The sequence below is a fragment of the Zeus faber genome (genome assembly GCF_960531495.2).
Source record: "Zeus faber genome assembly, chromosome: 18".
Lineage (NCBI taxonomy): Eukaryota > Metazoa > Chordata > Actinopteri > Zeiformes > Zeidae > Zeus > Zeus faber.
Genome location: NC_137210.1, coordinates 20,912,966 through 20,935,139, shown reverse-complemented (window position 1 = coordinate 20,935,139; position 22,174 = coordinate 20,912,966). Strand labels below are relative to the sequence as shown.

At 41.6% G+C, this 22,174-nt stretch overlaps 1 protein-coding gene across 1 annotated transcript in view; it reads left to right on the top strand.

The window, feature by feature from the left end:
* Window positions 1-5,752: 5,752 nt before the first annotated feature.
* Window positions 5,753-22,174, top strand: part of LOC307243925 (polycystin-1-like protein 2) — a gene marked incomplete at both ends in the record, with an annotated part of 32,911 nt that continues 16,489 nt past the window's right edge. The window contains 13 exons of the mRNA XM_080018894.1: window positions 5,753-6,062; window positions 7,846-8,004; window positions 11,656-11,803; window positions 12,090-12,319; window positions 12,433-12,623; window positions 12,897-13,113; window positions 13,390-13,547; window positions 13,660-13,796; window positions 16,297-16,365; window positions 18,114-18,243; window positions 20,038-20,175; window positions 21,016-21,156; window positions 21,887-22,018. Coding sequence (XP_079875020.1) covers window positions 5,753-6,062; window positions 7,846-8,004; window positions 11,656-11,803; window positions 12,090-12,319; window positions 12,433-12,623; window positions 12,897-13,113; window positions 13,390-13,547; window positions 13,660-13,796; window positions 16,297-16,365; window positions 18,114-18,243; window positions 20,038-20,175; window positions 21,016-21,156; window positions 21,887-22,018 — 2,160 coding nt within the window. The remainder of the gene's footprint in view (window positions 6,063-7,845; window positions 8,005-11,655; window positions 11,804-12,089; window positions 12,320-12,432; window positions 12,624-12,896; window positions 13,114-13,389; window positions 13,548-13,659; window positions 13,797-16,296; window positions 16,366-18,113; window positions 18,244-20,037; window positions 20,176-21,015; window positions 21,157-21,886; window positions 22,019-22,174) is intronic.

The following is a 22,174-nucleotide window of genomic DNA, read 5'->3' as shown; positions in this document are numbered from 1 at the left end:
GCGCCGTTTGCCCAGAGCGGCGAAATGCCTGGAACCGGAGCTGGGCTCCAGGCGCCTTTGCTTTTATTTCTCTATTCATTTTATCTTTTGGAGCACCTGGCGAAAGTGACACCCGATCACCAGTGGTTACTGGACAGCTCTGAGCGGAGACCCTTTGCTCTCTCTCTCTCTCTTTCTATGGGGTGTTGGGGAGGTGCTGTGCTCGGTCCGGGATGATTCCCTCATTGTTAACCTGTGATTTTCCTGTGGTAGCTGTGATCTTTAGTTTCGAAACTCTCTCTCCCTCTCCCTCTCTCTCTCTCCAAGGAGGTAAGCTGTGCAAAGGAGGAAGTCTGGGCTACAAAGGGAGCCGTCCTGATAGTGAACAGCTGTCTCAAACCTGGTGAAGACACCAACAGATCCCTGCGTACCTCGTTATCTCTGAAGAGAGATGTCTATACTCTGCACTGACCTGTGATTTCCTGTGGTTTGTCTATATTTTTGTTGTTTTTTTTGGTAGCCTCGTAATCAAGTTTCTGTGACATGACTTACTGTAAATAAAAGGAACCTTAAAAGTAAAAGCCGATTTACGATTAATAACCGCAAATCGCCCCAAGCCTTGCAGCCGCTACAGAAAATGACATACAAATGCAAATCACGCTGTCCTTTTGTCATTGTCGCCTGAAATGTCTCTCGGGGTCTGTCTTTACCTGATTTAAATGTTTTTTTACATAACATCCAAATCATTTGTGGCCTCTCTGACTTTTCTTTTTTTTTTTTGTATTTCACTTTTCTTTCTCTCCCTCTCTTATTTCAGAAGTGAAATTCCTGTTGGTCCAATCTTGGGGATTTTCATCAAGGGAACACAAAATTTCTCACCGTGTCCACACGGGAGATAGTCCATACAAATGTCAACTGTGTGGGAAAGGACTCAGTCGACCAGCTCATCTCAAGAAACATCTGTTCATTCGTACAGGAGGAAAGCTGTGCAAATGTCAACAGTGTGGGGAGGGGTTTAGGAGATCAGGATCTCTTCAGAAACATCAGCGTATTCACACAGGAGAAACAGTGTCCGATTGATGAAGGAGCTGCGTTCTCTGTAGAATGGCCCCTTTTAGTTTTGCTGAATAACATTTTCAGCTCCTTCTCCAGGACAGGGACTAACCGGCACAAGAGGAACCTTCAGTGACCTAAGTGCACGATGATTGGTCCAGATGTAAGTCCACGGATCCCTCGCTGGTCCCTCGGACTGAGGACAGTCTACCGGGTGGAGTCCCATCGCTGTGGGTGCGAACCAGCCCATGTACACTCAGCGGTAATAAAAATAAAATAACAATAAAAATTGTATTTTTCTTATTGTAGACGGATTGATTTTATTTGCTGACATTAATAGAATGAAACAAATAATCCCTGTGGGGTGCCCTGATGCAGGCGCTTGCCTGACGAAAGTCGGAGCAAACTTTTAAATGACGTCTTGTCGATCTAATATGAGTTAATATTCATCAATTGGATTACTTATTTCTCGCCTCAGATATTTTTGGAAACAGATTTTGGTGGACTGATAAGGCAAAATCAGTGAAAGTTACAGAGTAAATACAACACAAAACTCGTGCTGAAAGCCCATTGGCTGACGTCACTTTAGAGTTCCTATGGGTGGTGCGAATACAACCAGAAAAAATGCCCTTGAAGGTATCTAGTTCTCGGGGACCTCCCCAGTCCCTAGTTCCCCTCGGGAAGTCCCAAGAACTGAGGAAATTACAAGAAGCTGTTAACAATGGCTGGAGCAATGGTCTTTGGATTGGGGTTCTAAGTTTTCAGTGGAGAAAAGAAACATCGCTGTGTTCAAACGCAGGATGATTGGAAAGGAAGTCAAACTGGCTGTCAAACAGCTTCTGGCTTGAATGTAAAGTATTTTATTGCTGGAATGAGTGATCCCTAAATTCTCCAATTGACAGATTTCTCGACTACAAAAATCCATTGCTTGACAAGTCAGTTCGACTAGAGTATGACAGTTCATGATGAACAAACACCAATGGATGCTGTAAATATTGTGGGTGCATGAGGAAACTGTAATGCATGTTTTAGTTAGTTGTCCACATTATAATAGAGAGAGGGACATGAAAAACGGAACAAAATGTCTTCAGGTCCAGGAGCGAAAAGCAAAAGGATAGTCGTAGAATAACTCAAAGCAGCAGGATTCACAATTCAATTCACACTCCAAAATGAGTAGGTGGCAGTAATGCACCCTAACGTTTTCTCCATCCGATCCAGGCGTCACTGAGTCAGATGTGTTAAGCTCCAAGCAGCATTAGAGAACCTGCTGAGCTCAGATCCCCAGTCGCCGCTTGCAAAAGAAAACACTATTGTGGGCGATCGCCGCCTGTTGCTATCGACCGTTAGGGAGCACACCCCAGGATCTCGCCTGACAAGTTACTGTATTCACACAGGAGAAAAGTCAAGTATAAGTGTCAAAAGTGGAAAGGATTCAGGAAATCAATCTCTCACTGTTCATTAAAGGAAAAGGGCCATACAAATGTCAAGACCCTAGGAAACTTTTCTAGTGCTCAAGATACATCAGTGTGAGCACACACGGGAGAAACCGTTCCACTGTCAACAGTGCGGAGAATGGTAATAAAAAATGTAGTCGAAAAGTAGTTTTTCCCTGATAACATGATTCCCTTAATGTGGAAGAGGAAGCTAACTAGTTGGTTGCATTATCATGACAATTTCTTAAGAATTGCAATTGTGGTAAAAAAAATGTGGTAAAAACCCAGTTGTGGTAAAAATGACACGCTTTAGGAGGCAATTGGAGTCTTTAGGATTGCAATTGCAGATTTTCTCTCCACAATCCTGCGCTTCAAGAAATGTCTGGATTTTTTTTTTTTTTTAAACATTATTTCCCATAGACACAAATGGCATTGCAAATATTTGCAGTCCTGCATTGCTCAAGTAACAGGTCTCCATGTCCAGGCTCCCTGCCAGTGACTGTTAGACAATGATTTCCAATTGTAATATCATGGTAATCTTTTGTCCAATGCAGCCAAACGATTTGACATACGATGCAGTCAAATCTCTACACTCAGCCCAAGCTCAGAGTGAAGGAAAATAATTAATCAGAGTAAAACAATTAGAAGCTTCACTGTTTGTTTGTTTAAATTAGGTTGTAAACTTGTCTCAAATATGATCCCTTGCTGTTTGTGCTTGTTTTTATGGGCCTGTCTATTTCATGAGGATGTCTTTCCCCTTTTACTTTTTAAATAATTATCCTACTTTAAATGAAAAAAAATCTGGCTCTGCCATTGCTACTTATTCCCAGAGAATGTCATATGCACTGATTTCAAAATGTACTTACTGCAGCAGTAGCACTTGGTCTCCACTATGGGGCAGCACACCAGGCTCAGTCTGATGGTGATACTCGGATGAGTAATGTCACAGCAGCCTGTGAAACATTGGTGTGTGTGTGTGTGTGTGTGTGTGTGTGTGTGTGTGTGTGTGTGTGTGTGTGTGTGTGTGTGTGTGTGTGTGTGTGTGTGTGTGTGTGTGTGTGTGTGTGCGTGGGTGTGCTTTTAAAGGTGTTGTTTTGTGACCAGTAGGAAGTAGTAGTGGTATTAGTGGTTGTATTAATTATTGTAGTGGAAATAGTAAGAAAGCAAGGTAAGTAAACAAAACGTCTATAAAAGTCCCCCAAAGTCCCCCCATATTGTAGGGATGGTGCAGTTTACTGATTAGAGCCCGACTGATGCCAGATTTTTGACTGATATTTCGCGAAAAAGTGCAAAATTTTTAAAATCCAATTGAAAATTGTAAATATTTTATTCAAGTTTTTATATTTGAGAATATTCAACTTATAATCAAACAACAAATAAACACACACAGAACTTTTTGATAGATAAGGGTTTTTATCAAATTGAAGTAACAATTTTTTTTTTCCGAGTTCAGGTGAAGATATCATCACCTCCTGCTTAGGGAGCCATGTCTGTGTCTCAACGCCAGTGTAAACAAACATGGATGGATTTATAATGCCTAGTCAGACTTCTATACTTATTTTCGGTGAGTCATTTAAAAGTGGTGAAAAACACACACTTACTGGATAAATAATCAATCTGTTTTTGTTTATTATACTCCTTTAAAAATTGGGACAGATCGGCTGTGTAACTGCTGATCCCGATGTAATTAAAAAAGTCTAATTATGACTGATATATCGGCATAACTGCTATATATTTATATATATATATATATATATATATATATATATATATATATATGTATATATATATATATATATATATGATTGAACGGCGAAATAATGGATCACATAGCGGACTTCTCTAAAAAACAAAATGAATGACCAATACAGAGTACTCTGCCAAGTTGTCACCGCTCGCCCCTCTCGGACGCGTGAGGAGTTTTCTTTGAAGATGAGGCAAAGCAATTCTCCATTTAACCCCGACAGCCGAAAAAGTCAACTCTCCAGGCAGAGGGGGGAATTAAATTGGAAGGGAATGCATGCTTGTACAAGCAGTCTTTGTCTCGTGAAATGCAACAGTTGAGGAGTTTTGGGAAATAAGCTTTTGTGTCTTTGTGCATGCTTCTGTTTGTATGTGTATATCCTCTGTTTGAGTCTGTGAACGATGGACGAGTGGCATTCACTCAGTTTGATGCCTGCCTATTTAGGTGCATTATAGAGGGAAACCCTGCCAGCTTGTCTTTGTCATCTTCAGTTGCGCTGTTCACAGATGACGAGCTGTTGTTACCACCGCACACGCACACACACGCAAACACACACATTTATGAAAATAATATAAATTCAGTTTGATGAATGTCCCAATGAATCTAAAGTCTGACTGAAACAGGCATTTTAGAACAGTTGTTTTAGAATTTATTTCATAAACTTGGCGTTTCTGAATGTCACTTTTCTATTTAACTATTTTCTTTAGCCAAAGATCTCAGAAACAGATGAAGATTCACCATGATTCATACTAATGCCTGCCATTGAATTCATAACCATGCCACCTGTGTCACCTTTCCCTGTGGTCAGTTTCTGGTTGCACAGCTGCTGTGACATTACTCATCCTAGTATCGCCATCAGACTGAGCCTGAAGTATTACACCTGTTATGTATCACCATTTCAGAAATACATCTGTCAACAAGAGTCCCACCATTGCCGTGTAAATTTGATTTCAATTCAGAACTTTTAACAGGCGCCCCGTTTAAAGAAAAAATCCAAACATATTAAACCCTCATGCTATAAAAACTCCTGTGATAATACCTTTGGAAATAGTCAAAATGTCTCACCATTTTGACACATATTTGAAGAACGAAAATGCTGAAGCTCCCTCTTACTGCACCAATAATTGATGAAACGAACTGTCCCTACTCTTGTCGAGAGTCTGCCACATCAACCTTCAGCCAAGACGCTCCACGGTCTCTTCTAATGGAGGGCGTGGCTCCACTGCCCCGGCTCTAATTGCATAGAGAGACAATGCTCCTTTCATAATGCGAGAGAGAAACCAGCCATGAAGCAGCCGGCATTTTGTTTAATCCAACCAGGTGTGTCTGACACTGTCATGTCGGTCCCTTTTAAAGCCAGGATGTCGCAGAAGCAAGTCAATCAAATGTGTCCTCACAATGGAGAGTATGGGCTGAATGTGTTGCAGAGGTACATAGATACTCCAAAATTCTGCTGATAATAGTTTTCTATAACTTAAAAAAAAAAACGTGCGTGTTTCCTCGAAGCTATTTATTCAAAAGTAAGAAGAGTGGGACAAGGAAAATGACCCTGATCGCTCTCCTGTTCATAACTACCCTCGCACTTCTTTCTTGCGAGGACGAGACGCAGGCGCCGTCTGCATCTTGCCTGGAGCACCAGGAGGCTTTTAACGGTTCCTGCTATGAGTTTCTAAGTGGACAGAGGTCCTTTGTCGGCGGCCAGGCTTGGTGCGAGCAGGCCGGCGGACACCTTGCATTTATCCTCACTGAAGAGACGCAGAATTTCTTTCAGAAACACCTCCACCCCGAGAGGGACTGGTGGCTTGGACTGGCACCTTTTTTTCCAGACAGGAAGGACCCTTACGATGGCAAAGGTAAGTGTGAGGGCCATTATTGGAAAAATAATGTCGACAGTGATTTAAGTGTAATTAATGCAAATCATATATATATATATATATATATATATATATATATATATATGTATATAAAACTAATTTATTTATTTATAATAAATAATTTTGCTTTTATATTGGCACTAACCCTTTGAATTATGCTCCGTTGAAGGGTAATGCAAACAATTATTTTACATTAATTACTCATCACTACAGTGACCCAAATAAGAATTACAGTCATGTTTGTAGAATCTGATGTTTACTGTAGGAGATGCATAACCCTACTGTGCGCTTGAGATGTCCTTCCATGGTAGAAGTTTAGTGGGGGACTTGAAAAATTGTGGATTTATGTTCCTTTTCACACTGATAACAGTAAATCTGTCGGTCATATGTCCTGGTTTGTTTGCTCATCACTATGTTGTTGTGAGCTGTTTCTATTCTTAGCGGAAGCTCTCAAAAGGCACACAAATTAAAAAATAATGTCAAAGCAAATGTCAAATTCTGTCTCAATGTGTTATTTTACCTCGTAAGTAGGCATGTAATAATGTAATAATGTGGAGTCAGTCACACTGTCCCTTACATATTAAATATAACCTGATCTGAGTACAACATTTATAAACTGTTCAAATGGACCTGTGAATCTTTAACCCTTTGGTAAATGGGGAGTCTTCCCCGATAGACGAGGCTCCTGCCCCATCAGGTTTATTCAGTTGACGTTGAGGGATTATAATAATGTAGTTTGCGTTTATCCCAGAACTAAGCTACAGAGAAATGCATGTGACAGTGATGAATTATATGTGCCGAAACATTTGGAATAAAGCCTGCCAGGCTCCTTTGTAGTCGCCGTGGTGTGGTTTAGTGCGTGCGCCGTGGTTGCGGTGACGGCGTTAATAGGTTATACTCGCTTCATAACTTTTTCTCTGAGAGTTTTAACAGTTATGCTATATAACGCACGAAAAATAAGCTAATTTAAATAAAGTAAAACTAATCTAGCAGCTGAAGCTGTGAGTTGTTTGTTCACATAATTGCACACTAGAAAATGTAGGATTCCAGTAAATCATTAAAATGTGTTCATATTCATGACTTTTGGCTGATTTATGGTGATACACTGAATCTGTTGAGTTGTGGAGTTCAGTTAAAGGCTTGCTGATTTTCAATATGTATTATGCAAAAAAACAAAACAAAAAACAAAGAAGAGACACAAAGTCTAAAATTGCAAATACAATTTGTTTATTGGATGAAGCCATGTGCCGGCAATATATAGTTTTTGTTGAAACAAAAGCAAATACAGATATCGATGAAGCACATTAAAGCAAAACAAAACAGTCTAATTAAACCCAAAAAGCCACATGACAACAAGTTGTGTCGTCGAGTCGCCTGCAGGCATTTCAAATGAAGGTAAACAATTAACAGCCTTAAAATTTGATTCAGCACTCAGCAAAGGGATGTTTGTGTTTTGTTTGTGTGGTAAAATAACCAATTCAAAATTATATTTGGCTCCAACCTGATCAGCATAATTCAAGCCCGAATGGTTGAATTTGGATTAAGTTTCTTGATGCATTCTTGATGTCACCCCGTGCTGAGTTTGCTTGGTGGGGGACAAGCTGCGAACATCGTTATTGACTGATTACCCTTGTCTCCCTGTATCTGTATCACGCAAAGCTGTGGGGCAAGCAACTAGTACTGTTGGTAATGGACGTGGCTTTTTTAAAACTTTGTGGAGAAAATAAATCAAATGTCCTATGTCTATGCTGAGTCTCCCCAGGTGCCCTGTCTTGGCTGGATGGTTCATACATCAACTACTCCAAGTGGGTGAGCGGCCCGCTGCCTGGGGCCGAGTGCGGATTCATCCTGCGCAACTCGGCTTTCTCCTGGAAGGCCACGGGGGACTGTAGCCAGGAGCTGCACTTTGTCTGCCAGTACGGTCCGTTTGCGGACGTCGGACACACTCTACCTTATCACACGCCACCAGTATTTGACTTTGACCTTCGCACCCATACAATAATTGCACCATGGCGTTAGTGTTGTTCTTGTAATATTCTGCCTTCCATTGGGACTGGAAATTCGGTAGTTCCCATTTCAGAGCTAAATAAGTTTGATTGCCTCTGTTTGGCAAGACATGGGCGCCCGCAGCAAAATGTGTGTTTGTTTGGCATGCTTGTGAATTCTACAAGGATCTACACCGGAGCAACTCCTCAACGTGAGTTCTGTTGTCTCGGTTCCAGCGATCTGTCCCGAAATTCAGATTTGGAATGCAGGCCATTTTCGTGTGGGTGCGCACAGGTTGTGCATAATGGACACCGATGTTGAAATTTTACTTTGTATTGTATCTGGCCTTCATTCACACAGCACCAGTGAGGTCAAATTGCTGATTCCACCTATTTCTTTCCACTTTCTTAGAGCCCGGCAGATCCATTGTGTGTTCTGGTCGTAGCACCACACTGCAGTGTCCTCCTGGCCAAGTGATTGCGATAGATGGAGGCTTCTATGGTCGAAAGGTGGCTCACTACTGTCGAGCCACACCGCCCCCCCGGCCAACACCCACTCCTGATCAATGCGGCTTTACGGATGTGTCCCATTCATTGGCAGGTGCAGACTTGTGAAATCATTTTTGTGTAAACAGAGCCATGAATATGCTATTATTCTGTTGTGAGTATTGTGAAAGCACTTAACACAATTATGGAGCAATATCCCATTTTCCCCCAGATGCACTATTTGTATCTGACTAATACAAAGGACCATTTTCATTGAATCGGTTGAACTTGAAGACGGCTTAAGTGGATATACAAACACAGCTTCATGCAGGAGTTCTGCATCAGTGGAAGCTTCAAATGAACTGCGTTTCTTTTGTTTATTAAGAGAATCGATTCCCCGAGAAGGCCAAGCACACATTGTATTGTGTCCCACAGTGAGCTTGTGTTCAAATGACGATTTCCCGTGCAGACAAACTATGGATGAAAAGGAAAATAAATATGCTAAAAAAAGCTTTAATGGACCCACTAGAAGTAAAACTCATTATCAGCATCCTTAATTTGGGTAATAAGTTATTTTGTACAGCACATTTCGTACACAAGGGTAATTTGTAGTGCTTTGCATAATGCACAAAATACATTATGTACAAACTCAACGGTGCTGCTGCTACTACACATTTAGGGATACAAATCTAAAAAAAGAAAATACATTTTAAACAGGCTGATTATTCACAGAGAAGCAGTTTTTAACCTGGATTCAAACGTAGTAAGTGTTGGGACAAGCCTGAAAGTTTGATGTAAAACCTGTCAGTGCGAACAGATTGCACAAACCGCTCACGGGAATGATATCTAGAGCTGCGGCCTCCCTTTTTGATTAATGATGATTTTAATGATGATAATGACGAAGCTGCAATTTGTGTTTGTGAGAGGTGGGGTTATCGCTGATTAATCTTTATACCTCGGCTCATCATCAAATCATTTATTTCACTTGTGTCCAGCCCTACATCCGGCTCGGATATGTTGTACATTTGAGCGTTGGAGATCTCGTCTTGCAACCCAGGCGTCATCTTCGATTCATCCCTTTCATTCCGCTCACACATCAAATCCGTAACCAGATCTGCCTCCTTCCACCTCAAGAACATCTCCAGGCTCCGCCCATCACTGTCAGAGTCTGTGGCTGACACACTTATCCACACTTTCATCACCTCCCCGTCTGGACTACTGCGATGGAATCCTGTCCCAGGTTCCAAGCAAAGGCCCCGGAGAGGCTCCAGTACGTTCAAAACTCTGGTGCCAGAGTTCTCACGCGCACCAAGCCCTGGGAGCACATCACCCCCACCCTCATCCATCTCCATTGGCTCCCTGTTAAATCCCGTATCTCCCATAAAGCCCTACTTTTAACTCACAAATCCCTCCACGCCCTCGCCTCGCAATACCCGACTGAGGTCCTCGGACACGCGTCTGCTCTCCAACCCCCGCGTGAGGCTTCGAACCTTCGGGGACAGAGCCTTCAGCGTGGTGGCACCCACCCTCTGGAACTCTCTCCCCTCTGACATTCGAAATGCTCCATCCCTGGCCACCTTCAAAAACCTGCTCAAAACCTCCCTGTACAACGAGGCCTACTGCCCCCGACCCTTCTTGGTTTATTTTTCTGTTATTTATCTTTTTATTATTGTTATTATTATTTATATTATATTATTTATTATTATTATTATTATTATTATTATTATTATTATTATTATTATTTTTATTTTTATTTTTATTATTTAAGGTACATCAGCCCCGGTCGCAAAGGTGTCAGAAATATCGTTGTGCATTATCGGTGAGTGCGTTTGGTGATATCTCATCCCCTGCAGGTCAGTGCGATGGACTCCGGATTTGTCGCGCCGCCTCAATACCGCCTTCCTTTGAACCCTGTCCTGGTTTGGGGAGTTACCTGTCCGTAAATTACCACTGTGAAGACGGTCAGTGAGAGAGAGAGAGAGAGAGAGAGAGAGAGAGCGAAAGAGAGAGAGAGAGAGAGAGAGAGAGAGAGAGAGAGAGAGGGGATTGACATGACAGATTTTCTACTTCACTACATTTCTAATACATTTAATACTGTGAAACTGCCTTTACTAGGATGACTCATGTTTCATTAGGTTCATACAGTATCCCTGCAAATTGTTATGACACCGGCATCATATTGTGCATGAGTGTCATCTGCAGTAAAATAAAATTAAAAAGGTAGAGTAGCACTTTGTCGTACTAAAGGCTCTGTTATATCAGGGACTGGATCTGACAAGTACTGTAATAATTTTTGTACATCTAAAAGCAAGCACTTACATACTTTTACTAACAGTAGAAATGTTGAGGTGGTACAGTACTTACAGAACTTTTTATTATAGTCATTTTGTGTCGTACTGTCCTTTCCATCCTTAGGGATGGATAGATGGATATATAGAGAGAAATATGTCGATAGGTAGGCAGATAGAAAAATAGATGTGAAGATAGGGAGAGAGAGAGAGAGAGAGAGAGAGCGAGAGAGAGATTGATAGATAGACAGATAGGTAGATATGTAGATAGGTAGGTAGATAGATAGATAAGTAGAGAGGGAGAGAGAGTGAGAGAGGATTGGATAGATGGATAGACAGACAGCAGCACACATTGTAACAAACAGGCAAATATAAGTAATAGCATAGCAAGAACATTTCCGATAGGATGAAATAACAAAATTCAGGAATATACAATAAACCTCTGGATCTATATTTCATATCTGAAGTGTAAAAGCATCAGGTTGTGTCTAGGAAATTGCATATATTAATACATGATTCATGTACAGTATATATATATATATATATATATATATATATATATAGTATATATATACATACATACATACATACATACACACACACACACACACACACACACACACACACACACACACACACACACACACACACATTCTGTATGTAATATGTCAGTGAGTTCAATAAGTAATGTGTGATGGCAGGGAGAGAAGAGCAGAGACAACTGAGGAAGAAAAATGCAACAAGAGAGATTAAAAAAGTGCTTATTGGATTAAATGTGCTCTGTCCCCGTCCTCGGCCGTTTCTCCCCCACAGGCCTGAGATTAGCGGTGAGCAGCCTGGGCGTCGTCCTGGAACACGTCGCCATCACAGTCAAGCTGCTACGTCGCGCATTCCGGGGAAACCTCACCTGCCGTCTGACGACCGGGGACGGCGGCATTATTTATCTGCAGCTTCAAGACCAGTAAGCCCTCACCCGCAGAGCTTCCTCTGAGATTTCTCTAATTATATCCCACAACACGCCGTGTGAAAATAAATTCCCCCGAAATTGCATTACATTACTGTGTTGTTCTTTATCGGATCTGTAGAAACTAAAAAACAAAACTCTTCACAGTATACTCAACTGTCATTTCCGGCGCTCGCCGCCGCCACAACCCCCGCGGGTGGCGGTGAAGACGAAGTGTGATGTTGAAATGTGACCTGAAGTGAACCTGTGAGCGCTAATTGGCTCTCGGTTGGCTTTGTCACAGGTTGGAGAGCAGCGTGGTGCACACGTATCTCAGTTCGAGGGTTTTCGTGCTCCGAGCGGAATGCGGCAGCGGAGAGACGCACGCTGTGGCCCAGGGAAGTATCGCTGTTCAGCAGCGCGTCGGAAGGTTTGGCGTCGTCACCTGTCACGCTGGCGGCGTTCCGTCAGCTGGAGCTGCCTGCAAAGCCCTTGAAGGCAGCTCTTTCGAAATCCAATTGGAAGTCGATTCAGGTCGGTGGAAACCCAGGCGGTCCAACCCCAAAAAACAGACCCCAAATTATCCGGTCTTCATCCGCGGGTCCCGGCTCCGTTGAACCGTTTTCTGTTGTGGTTTGTTTCATAAGGGACAAACGTGACGTACAGAGTCCAGAGTGGGGAGGTGACGCTGGTCAGCTCGGCCGCGACCTGTGGACGTTCTCCGCACAACGTGACGCTGAGCTCGGAGGTGGTGGAGCAGCTCGGTCCGGGCTGCCACGCGCTGACGCTGCGTGCCGCCAACATGGTCACGCGCCTCGCGGTGTCGAGGGATCTGCAGGTGAATTCCGCGGGAGCTGTGGGTCGTTAAAAAGTCCGGAAAAGTATTCAGTCTTAAATGCTGCAATATATTAATTCCACGGTTACCGCCATCTTTGTCATCTTTGGCAAAAAAAATATTTTTGCACCAAATGTCCAACATTGCAAAAAGTGACATTAAGTGAAATTAATAAACAAATAAAAGAAAAGAAAGAAAAAAAAAAAAGAAAGAAAAATAATTAAAAATATATATTTTTTTTAATAATAAGTAAAACTATTGGTGCTTTTCGTACAGGTGTGCGTGCTGGAGAGGGTGGCAGGACTCTCAGCAGCTGTATCGGCCGAGCGCGGCAGCCGTCCAGGGTGTCCCGATCTCAGCGTGGTCGTTTCCCTGGCGCACGGGTCTCCGGTGACGCTGCTCTTCTTCCTGACCGGCAATAACAGCTCCGTCTCAGAGAGCAGAGAGATGATGGAGAGCACAGGGCTCTACCACATCAGAAACCCATTTCGAGGTGGGCAGGTCGGAGATGGATAGATGGATGGGTAGATGGGTAGATAGATTGATATAGATACATCGATAGGTAGACAGCCGCACACACCGGGACAAATCAGCAATAATGACAAAGTCATAGAAAATATGATTTATAAAATTCTGTCTGTCTGGTTTTTAACTCGTTTACATCATTTTACTCGGCTGTAAAATGCTAAAGCAAGACATCTTTTTGTGACAACTTTCCAGATATTCCACAATATTTCCAATTGACCTCGTCCCTGTTGATCTCCCTCAGGAGCGTTGAGAGTCAGACTGCGAGCCTGGAACGTCTTCTCCTCCGCGGAATTGAATCTGGCCGACTGCGCTTCCGGCACCGCCGACGCATCCCGCGAAAACACCGAGCACGGGAACGACGTGTTGAAATGGAACAAGGCCCTCGACAAGGCTCGCCTGGTTTTTGAAACTTGGGTTTTCTCCCTCTCCAGTTTCCGCCCGCTCGTGCTACTTTTCCAACGGCGCTCGCCGCATAATAAACGACTACTCTGCCTTTTGTTTTCATTTTCAGGGGCACAGTAGAGTTCGCAGAGATGCAAAGCTTAAAGTCACTGCTACGCCCAAGAATTCTGTGACTGCCGTCAGCCAAATCCTCCTGGTGGAAGTCACAAAGGGACACAACTCAGACGATGATGATTTGAAAGCCCAGTGGGGATGCCGTAAGAATCCATTTGCACACCCCCTCTGTCCGCCCTGTAAGATTTCAGTGTCCCGCACAAATGGGAGAAATAAGGAATTATATATAAATCATGGAAATTATAGTATTATTTGATTGAAAAGAAGTCTACTTTTGCCAATGCATTTTATTACAAATAAAATACCCCATTGATGTCCCATCAATAGATCCACGTGCATAATGCTATTTTAAAAATAAATAATATAGTTTGCGGTGTTGCCCATCTTTGTGGGCACGTCTCGTCAACATATTTTACACAATAGATATTCATTATATATGTATGTGTTTATATATGTATGCATATATGTATGTATGTATGTATGTATGTATGTATGTATGTGTATATACTGTATATATGTGAATGTAAGTGTGTATATATGTATATATGTATGTGTGTTTATATATGTATATACATGTATATATGTATATACGTGTGTATGTGTATATGTATAAGAATAAGAATAAGATAAACCTTTATTAGTCCCACAACAGGGAAATTTACATCGTTCCAGCAGCAAAAAGGGGACACCAGAAAATAGAGAGCATATCAAGTACACACTATAAACAATATAAAATATATAGAAACATCAAAAAATCTCCATAAATATATATATATACACACAGTATGTATGTGTGTATGTTAATTTGTCTGTGTTTGGTTCCTGTTTCTCAGGTTTCTTCTTTAGGACCAATATTCAACAGAATAATTCTTAAAAATGTCTGGCAGTCATGCATTACCCCTGTGAATCAACTTGTTTTTCTAATTTGGATGTTGTACATCGTGAGAATTGATTCCATGAATAATTATTGTTTATCTGTTGGTCAAAAGCTTGACTCATACCATGACCTTTATTTACCCCACCCACAGAGATGCCCTGTATTTGCCAAAGAAAAGGGCAATCACTGAAAAACACTGTTACTGAAGGTTGCCTCCCAGGCGCAGTTCATTATTCTGAATACACATTTAAGGTGAAAGAAAAAGGTGATAACGTAAAGGATTCTGAATCCCAATGCGTCACATTCACTCTCCCCAAATTTGCCGATGTTCAGCTAAGGTATGTTTAATTAATATATTTTTAAGTAGATATTGACTTATATCAGTAAAATGATGAGAGATGATGAGATGATGATAATAATATTAATAATAATAATGATAATTATAATTATAATAATTCTAAATATAATAACAATGCTAATTATAATTATAATAATTTAAATAATAATTATAATTATATGTATAATAATTATAATAATAATTATAATTATAATTAAAATAATAATTATAATTATTATTATAATTATAATAACAATTTAACACACACAAAAAAACACATTGTTATTTTAAACAGATCAAGAATTTAGTCCTAGTTGTAATTCCCATGCGCTAGAGTTGTGGAATTAATAGAGTCATACATTTTATTTGAGTAATATGTCATTGGATATACCTGAATGATAGTGAGTTTCTATTTTCAGAACAAATACTTTTTTTTCTTTAGTTGTTTTCAAGGTTGCTCCCCTGTCAAGGTAGAAGCTGATGTGAAAGTTAAACTGAACTGTCAAAACTGTCCGACAGTGGTTTGGAATGTTGAAGAGCCAGGGAAGATAAAAGGCCGTAAAGTATGTCCAAATCACGAGGATACAGCACATATATCAACATTTAGCAATTGTTAATAACATCAAGTGCCTACAAGAGAAACTGGTCATTATTTTTTACAGAAAAGGCCAAAAGGGTGCTCCAATAAAGCTACTAAACTCATAGAGAAACAAGATGGTGGCAATGAGTACACGGTGAAACCAACTGTTCTCGTACATGCCCAGTCGAAAAAGGAAGATGTCACTGTAGTGGCGTACCGTGAGTACTGCATGCATTATTATAATTATTATGGTAAATCTATGGAGACAACTGGGAGAGTCCCTCCATGTAAATTCTCTACCTGAAGGATCGATAGTCACATGTGTCTACAGTAAAATTTGAACAATATTTAGAACGGCTTTATTTTTGCAATCGCTGCCGCACATCTGAAGCATTGATAGATATTTCCTCATCACAAGTCACTGAGACAGGATATACCCTTAAGCATTTGATGATTGAATGGCTGGTAAAATCGTTGAAATTAGCAGGAACAAATTAAATTGATAAACACTCAGTGTTAGGGGCACGGTATTATTCCATGTTGGGTTTTTTTGCGGCATTGCTTAGTCAACTCACCTTTCACTTGTGGACAAATAATCATATGCCTCAATATTCCATCAATACAGGAAAGGATCCACCTGGGTATGCAAAATTGACCATAAAGGTACCATCATCACATATGAATACGGATTCCACTGAGTCGTCTGATACGACTTCTGATTCAAGTGAATGGTCTGATAGCGCTCCAGATTCCACTGAGTCGTCTGATACGACTTCTGATTCAAGTGAATGGTCTGACACCGCTCCAGATTCAAGTGAATCGTCTGATACTATTCCAGATCACACCGCATCACCAAAACCTGCTCTAAGTACCTCTCCCACTCCTCCGAGCTCGCCTACTTCTGCAGGTGCTCCTTTTTCTCTTAACACACAATCTCCTGGAGGGCAAAGTGCAAACCCAATTGCAACCACCACATCTTCCACCTCTGGTGACTTTGAAGGTCTCACATGTAGTATATCTCCCCAAAATGGAACTGTACTCAACGCCTTCAACATAACCTGCGAAACCAAAACATACTGTTCAAACTGTCAGTATTGTTTTGAGACTTCTGATGGTAAGTATTTCAATGTGTCACTGGTTTTGAATAGGTGGGAATTAGTCAAAATAACAGTTTGTCACTTTATCTACAGCATCACATTGCACTAGTCTTCCTCGTGAATTGTACTAGAATTTTGATTCGTATCTGGTAATCTCTTTTCAGGTATCCATCTGCGTTGTAGCAATGAAAGGGAAGTCAGATCTCTATACCTTCCTCTTGGGGCAAGTGCTACCAACTACATGTTGAGTATAGTTGCAACGGTAAGAAGTAGCAGCGGGCCACCAGTGTCCAGCACCAACATCAGTGCACAGGTTTGTCAAAGAAACAACAAATCTGTGCTGTGGTTCGTGCTTAAAAAAAACCAACCCATTAATATCCAGAAAATAAAGAAAAGCAGCATAAAGGACGGTGTAAATATTAAATGCAAGTATCAAACAGAGGCAAAGCATTTTATCCGAGTGGCGAAGTTCCCAGAGAATAGATGCATAATCCTCCATTTGTATTTAGACACCAAACTGATAACTTTGTTAAAACAAGCGATGGCTACAAGCAGGGCCCTTTTGCAAAAAAAAAAAAAAAAAAAAAAAAGGTTTATTTCGCGAACCTATTCCATTTATTGGTTTTATGAAAGGCCAACCGTATGTTCCTCCTGGATCCCTCAAAGTTGCCGGAGTCCTCAAAGTTCGATTGGTGAGTTTGGATGATTATCTACCTCGGGAGGTTTCGCACACCATTGTTGTTGTTTACATCCCACCGCCAGCCCTGATGAACTGCGCTCACGCCCCTGTGCTGCCATGGTGGCGCACAGGAATTTCAATCATCTTCCCCCTCTCGAAAACACTGACGATTGTTGCCCAATATGTGAGCTGTAGGACAAGAGGAGAGGAGAGGGAGAGGAGAGCAGGGGCCTGGAGCAGCTGTGTGCCAAAGATACGGAGGCATACGGCTCCAGCACCAAACCCCCTTTAGGCAGATCAATCCACAAACCGATAAGATAAGATAAGATAAAGACACTTTATTAATCCCCAAAGGGAAATTCCAGTGTTGCAGCAGCAATGACATATATGATAAAACACACATAATTTACAAAAATACACTTTTTTTTTTAATCAATTGCTATATATATATATATATATATGCAATGACAATTAGTTTAATCTAATCTAATGTATAAATATCTACAAAAGAACTACTGTGCTGATACACCTTGTACAAGGCTGTTGTCAGGCAACATTCTGCTACTAAAAGGTGAAGAATCTTCATTCGTCTCACACACCACAACACAACACATGCATTGACAGCAACCAACACACTTCAAATGAGTTCTCTGCATTTGATCCATCCTGGCTTGTCCTTCCTCTCGGGTGGCGGCTAGGAGCAGTGGGCAGCATATAATGACGTGCCCGGGGACATATGTCAATTGCTGGTCAGATGACAATGTTCAACATGTTTTTGGTGGGGGTCCTTACTGATGTTACATGGAGGAAACCCCATGTGAGCACGGGAAGAACATGCAAACTCCACACAGAAATGACCCTAATCGAGAGATAACCCAGAGGGGAGCTATCCAGGCTCTGGATCGACAAGTACAAAGATCCAGACGACAATGATCCTCGGGTGTTTGAGGTGTGTGCCGGGAGGCTTGCGGGAGAGTTCCAGCGGCTCTTCGACCTCTCCCTGGAGAAGGTGCTTGAGCCCTGGAAGACCTCCTATATTGTTCCAGTGGCAAAGAATGGACGTCCCAGCGCCCTCAATGACCTCATGAAGACCTTTGAACCTTTGCGGCAGCGGCCATGAGACTGTTCAACACCACCTGTGACCCAGCACAAGTCAGCCGTGAACCCCCCCCACACACACCACCAACACCACCGCCTCCTTGGACTAATGCTCTACACTAATGCATTACACTTAACAATACACATTTTACCTTAGGACATTGGATCACTGCATTCCCACCTCCATCTGGGTTATATTTTGTACATGGACAAACCCAGATCTACTTTAACCAGGATCAAAGAGAGGGTGAAAGGGATGAGGAATGAAAGGCCAGAGTTGCCAGACTAGGCTTTTTTTTTACCCGTCCCTCTCATCTATGACCAGCTTCAGGGAATTAATTGCTCCATTGCTCTGCTCTGTTAATTGCTATGCTGTGTTGATTCAACCGCCGTTCATCCCGGTCGCGACTCTTCTTATCCCTGATGCCACAACGACCTCCTGCATCTGCTCGGACCATACCTGGACCCTGCTCTCACTGATCTGTCTGTCTCATGAAGATCTCTTTCCCTTTTACTTTATAACTTACTTTCCATGTAAAAAATTGAAGATTTGACTAATATTGCTTATTTCTAGAGAATGTTTAGCTGGGTCGATACTATGCTGGTGTGATACTATGATAAAGTGTACGTTGCTTTTGACAAAAGAGTATTTTATATGCCATTTGTACTTAGATTAGTGTGCCCACCACCTGCCCAGATTAGGCTCATCAGTGAGCTGCACAATTGCAATTCCCCGCTAAGTGTATAATATGTGTGTAATATTGTATTTTTTATTTCAGTTTATTTATTAAAAAAAAACTATTTTATTTACTTGCACTGTTCTGACAACTTCTGCCGCTCCAACACTCGGACCCCTCTCTAATAAATTGTTATATTTCCTTATCAGGTGCAAAGCCCTCCAGGAGATTCCAGTTCTTCAGTAAGACATCTTAAGTCAGCGGTACAGGGTGCTGTTGCCAATCTTGAAGAGCAGGGACTGCTATCAGGAGGGACCATTGGACAGATGTTTCTCTCTGTGTCTAATATACTCAACCGCCAGTCCGATGAAACACAAAAAGGTGCCAGGCAAGAGGTAGGGTTTATGAATTACACGCATGGAAATGAGAAGTGAAACATTGGTTGTGGCCCAGCGTTCACCAACCTGACTAAGAAGCAACCCGGGAACCCGTCCCGTGGGAGGGTAATGTAGTTCACTCCTCCGACAATAACTGTCACCTTTCACAGAAGATTGAGGCGTTTCTGTGAGAAAAATCAATTAACTAAATTAGATGCTGGAGAATAATCTCAGTTTCACGTCAATACGTTTCAGCACGTATATGCAGGGCAAAACGCAACGTTGGTCCTAGAGAGTAACCTACCAAAGAGAGATATCATTTCTAATCATGAAAGAGGTAAATCTGACTTTTTAAAATAGGTTCTATTTGGATGAATTTGGCTTATTCATAAACAAACTTCTGGCATTGAAACTAGATCATAGAATGCTTGATCAGGGACCAGCTGCAGTACCTTCACTGACCACCAGCTGAAAACCCCTGTGCAAAACACAACGTGCAACTTGCACCGACTGCGTTGTATGTGAACATCTCTGCGACCTACAGCAGACTCTGTAATTTTAGGAGTTTTTTGAATGAGCTTCTAATTTACAAACGATATCATATCAAACGAAAATGTGAAAATCTGTTTCCCCTCCTAATTTATCCTCAAGCTACGTGAAAAGATGCTAAGAAAAATGGTTGCCACAGTGGAGAAGGTTCCCAGTAAGAGTCCACAGGAGGTCCTGTTGACCGCGAAAGGATTGGCTGCGATCATTAAGAAAGGCGACGAGCTAAGCTCCTCTAGTCAGGTATGGCATAATATTTAAATTGGAATATACAAAAATGAAAAGGAATCTGTTCTTGGAAACAGATTCCATCTGAGTCATTCTGTCATTTGCATGTTGTTTGTGTGGAGAGCTATAACAGACACGTTATCAAGGATGAGTTCGAGGGTCCTTTGGGTGAAAGGTTGGCCGTGGACCATTTCAAGGAGTAGCAAACACCCGTTCAAAACGTAACACTTTCCAAGACATTTTAAAGGCACAGTTGAACAATACGTCAATGATTCAGTCCCGTGTTCCACGATAGAAGATTAAACTGCCGGTTAAAGGTAAAGACAGCCTTGGTGACTGGTGAGCCCTGCTCCCTGCTGGCTCGCTGTTCGCTGGTTATTTATATTACACGTGCAGCGAGCCCTAATTGCACCAAATTCAACACTGCACGTCCCTGGGTCCCCAGCCATACACCCGACAAGTGTGAAGTAGGATGAACGGTTGTCGAGATAATTGAAAGCCAGACACACATACATACATGCAAACATACTGTATATACATAAATACATACATACATACATGCATAGACAGATACATACATACATACACATAAACACACATACACACATACAGTACATACATACAAACATACATACACACATACATACATACAAACATATATACACCGATACATACATACATACATACATACATACACACATACATACATACATACAGACATACATACACAGATACATACATATACAGATACATGTATACATACATACATATGGACGTACAGACATACAGAGATTCCTGCCTTTATAGTTTAATGGTCAGTTGCGATATCTGAGCTGTTTGCTCTTTTAACTCAAGGAAGCGGCCGCATTGCTGGTTTCCACTCTCAGTTCATCGCTCTTCTCCGCTGATGTTGACGCAGGCAACAGTAAAGAAATGCTTGATGCAGCTGCTCACATCCTGCAGGCAGCAAGCAACATTTACGACTACTCCTCGAATGTGAGAACGGCCGCATTTCCTGAGCACAACATTTCAAACTAAAAACAGCTTTCCCTCAATCACGCGCAACAAATGTTTCATTATTTGCAGAAGATTGTCTCCGATATGCTCCTCGGTGCTTTCAACAACCTACAGGACGCATTTCTAAAAGAAAAAAAGGTTAATGGAAAGCCAACTTTTGTCCACCGAGGTCACATTGGTTTGCTTGTCAACAGGTAAGTCACATAAAAAATAAAATGAAATCAAGCATTCAGGCCACGTTTCATATTGCACGGATTAGTCAGCAACGATGATGGCACTGATGATTTGTATATTCCTGTCTTTGAGAGGCACGGAGACAACGTTGTCACTTTCCATAAGCAAATCGCTGCTGATGACACGTGGAAATGCAGGAAAAGTGGTTTTAAATGAGCATATTTTGTGTGTCCTTACTCCCCAGAGTGACCCCGCAAACCTTGTCTCGCAAGTCTATTGCTATTCCACAAAAAACCTCCCCCGTGTTTACTCTTCCTCCTTTACTTGCTAACATACTTCCGGCGGGGGACCCAGTCGATATAAGAGTGAGTAAATAAGCACCTGTGTTCGTTTTCTGTATGTGCTGCATTTTGTGAAAACATATACATATAAATATACTGATATATATAAAATAACTCATGAACTCGATTTGTTGGGATAAACTATTTTTACTTAGATTTTTCTTTTTTTTTTTTTTTTTTTCTGCTCACAATAGATGCTCTCTTTCACCAACAATCCATTTTCCTGGAGTGGAAATGGCAACGTCAGCGGTGTAATAGGCGCTCTCTCCTTCACCAGAGGGGACGGCTCCAATATTCCTGTGACGAACTTGGCAGAGGAAATCGAGGTCCGCGTCGCTGCACTCAAGAGGCTTGTGTCACTTTGCATGCATAATTGAACCGGCCTATTTGATGAAGATACAGATTTTTTTTATGGTGCGCTTTTGTTTGCTTGGCTCCGTGGTTTTACCCCCATGGCCATTTTTAAGACTGAAACACTGCCT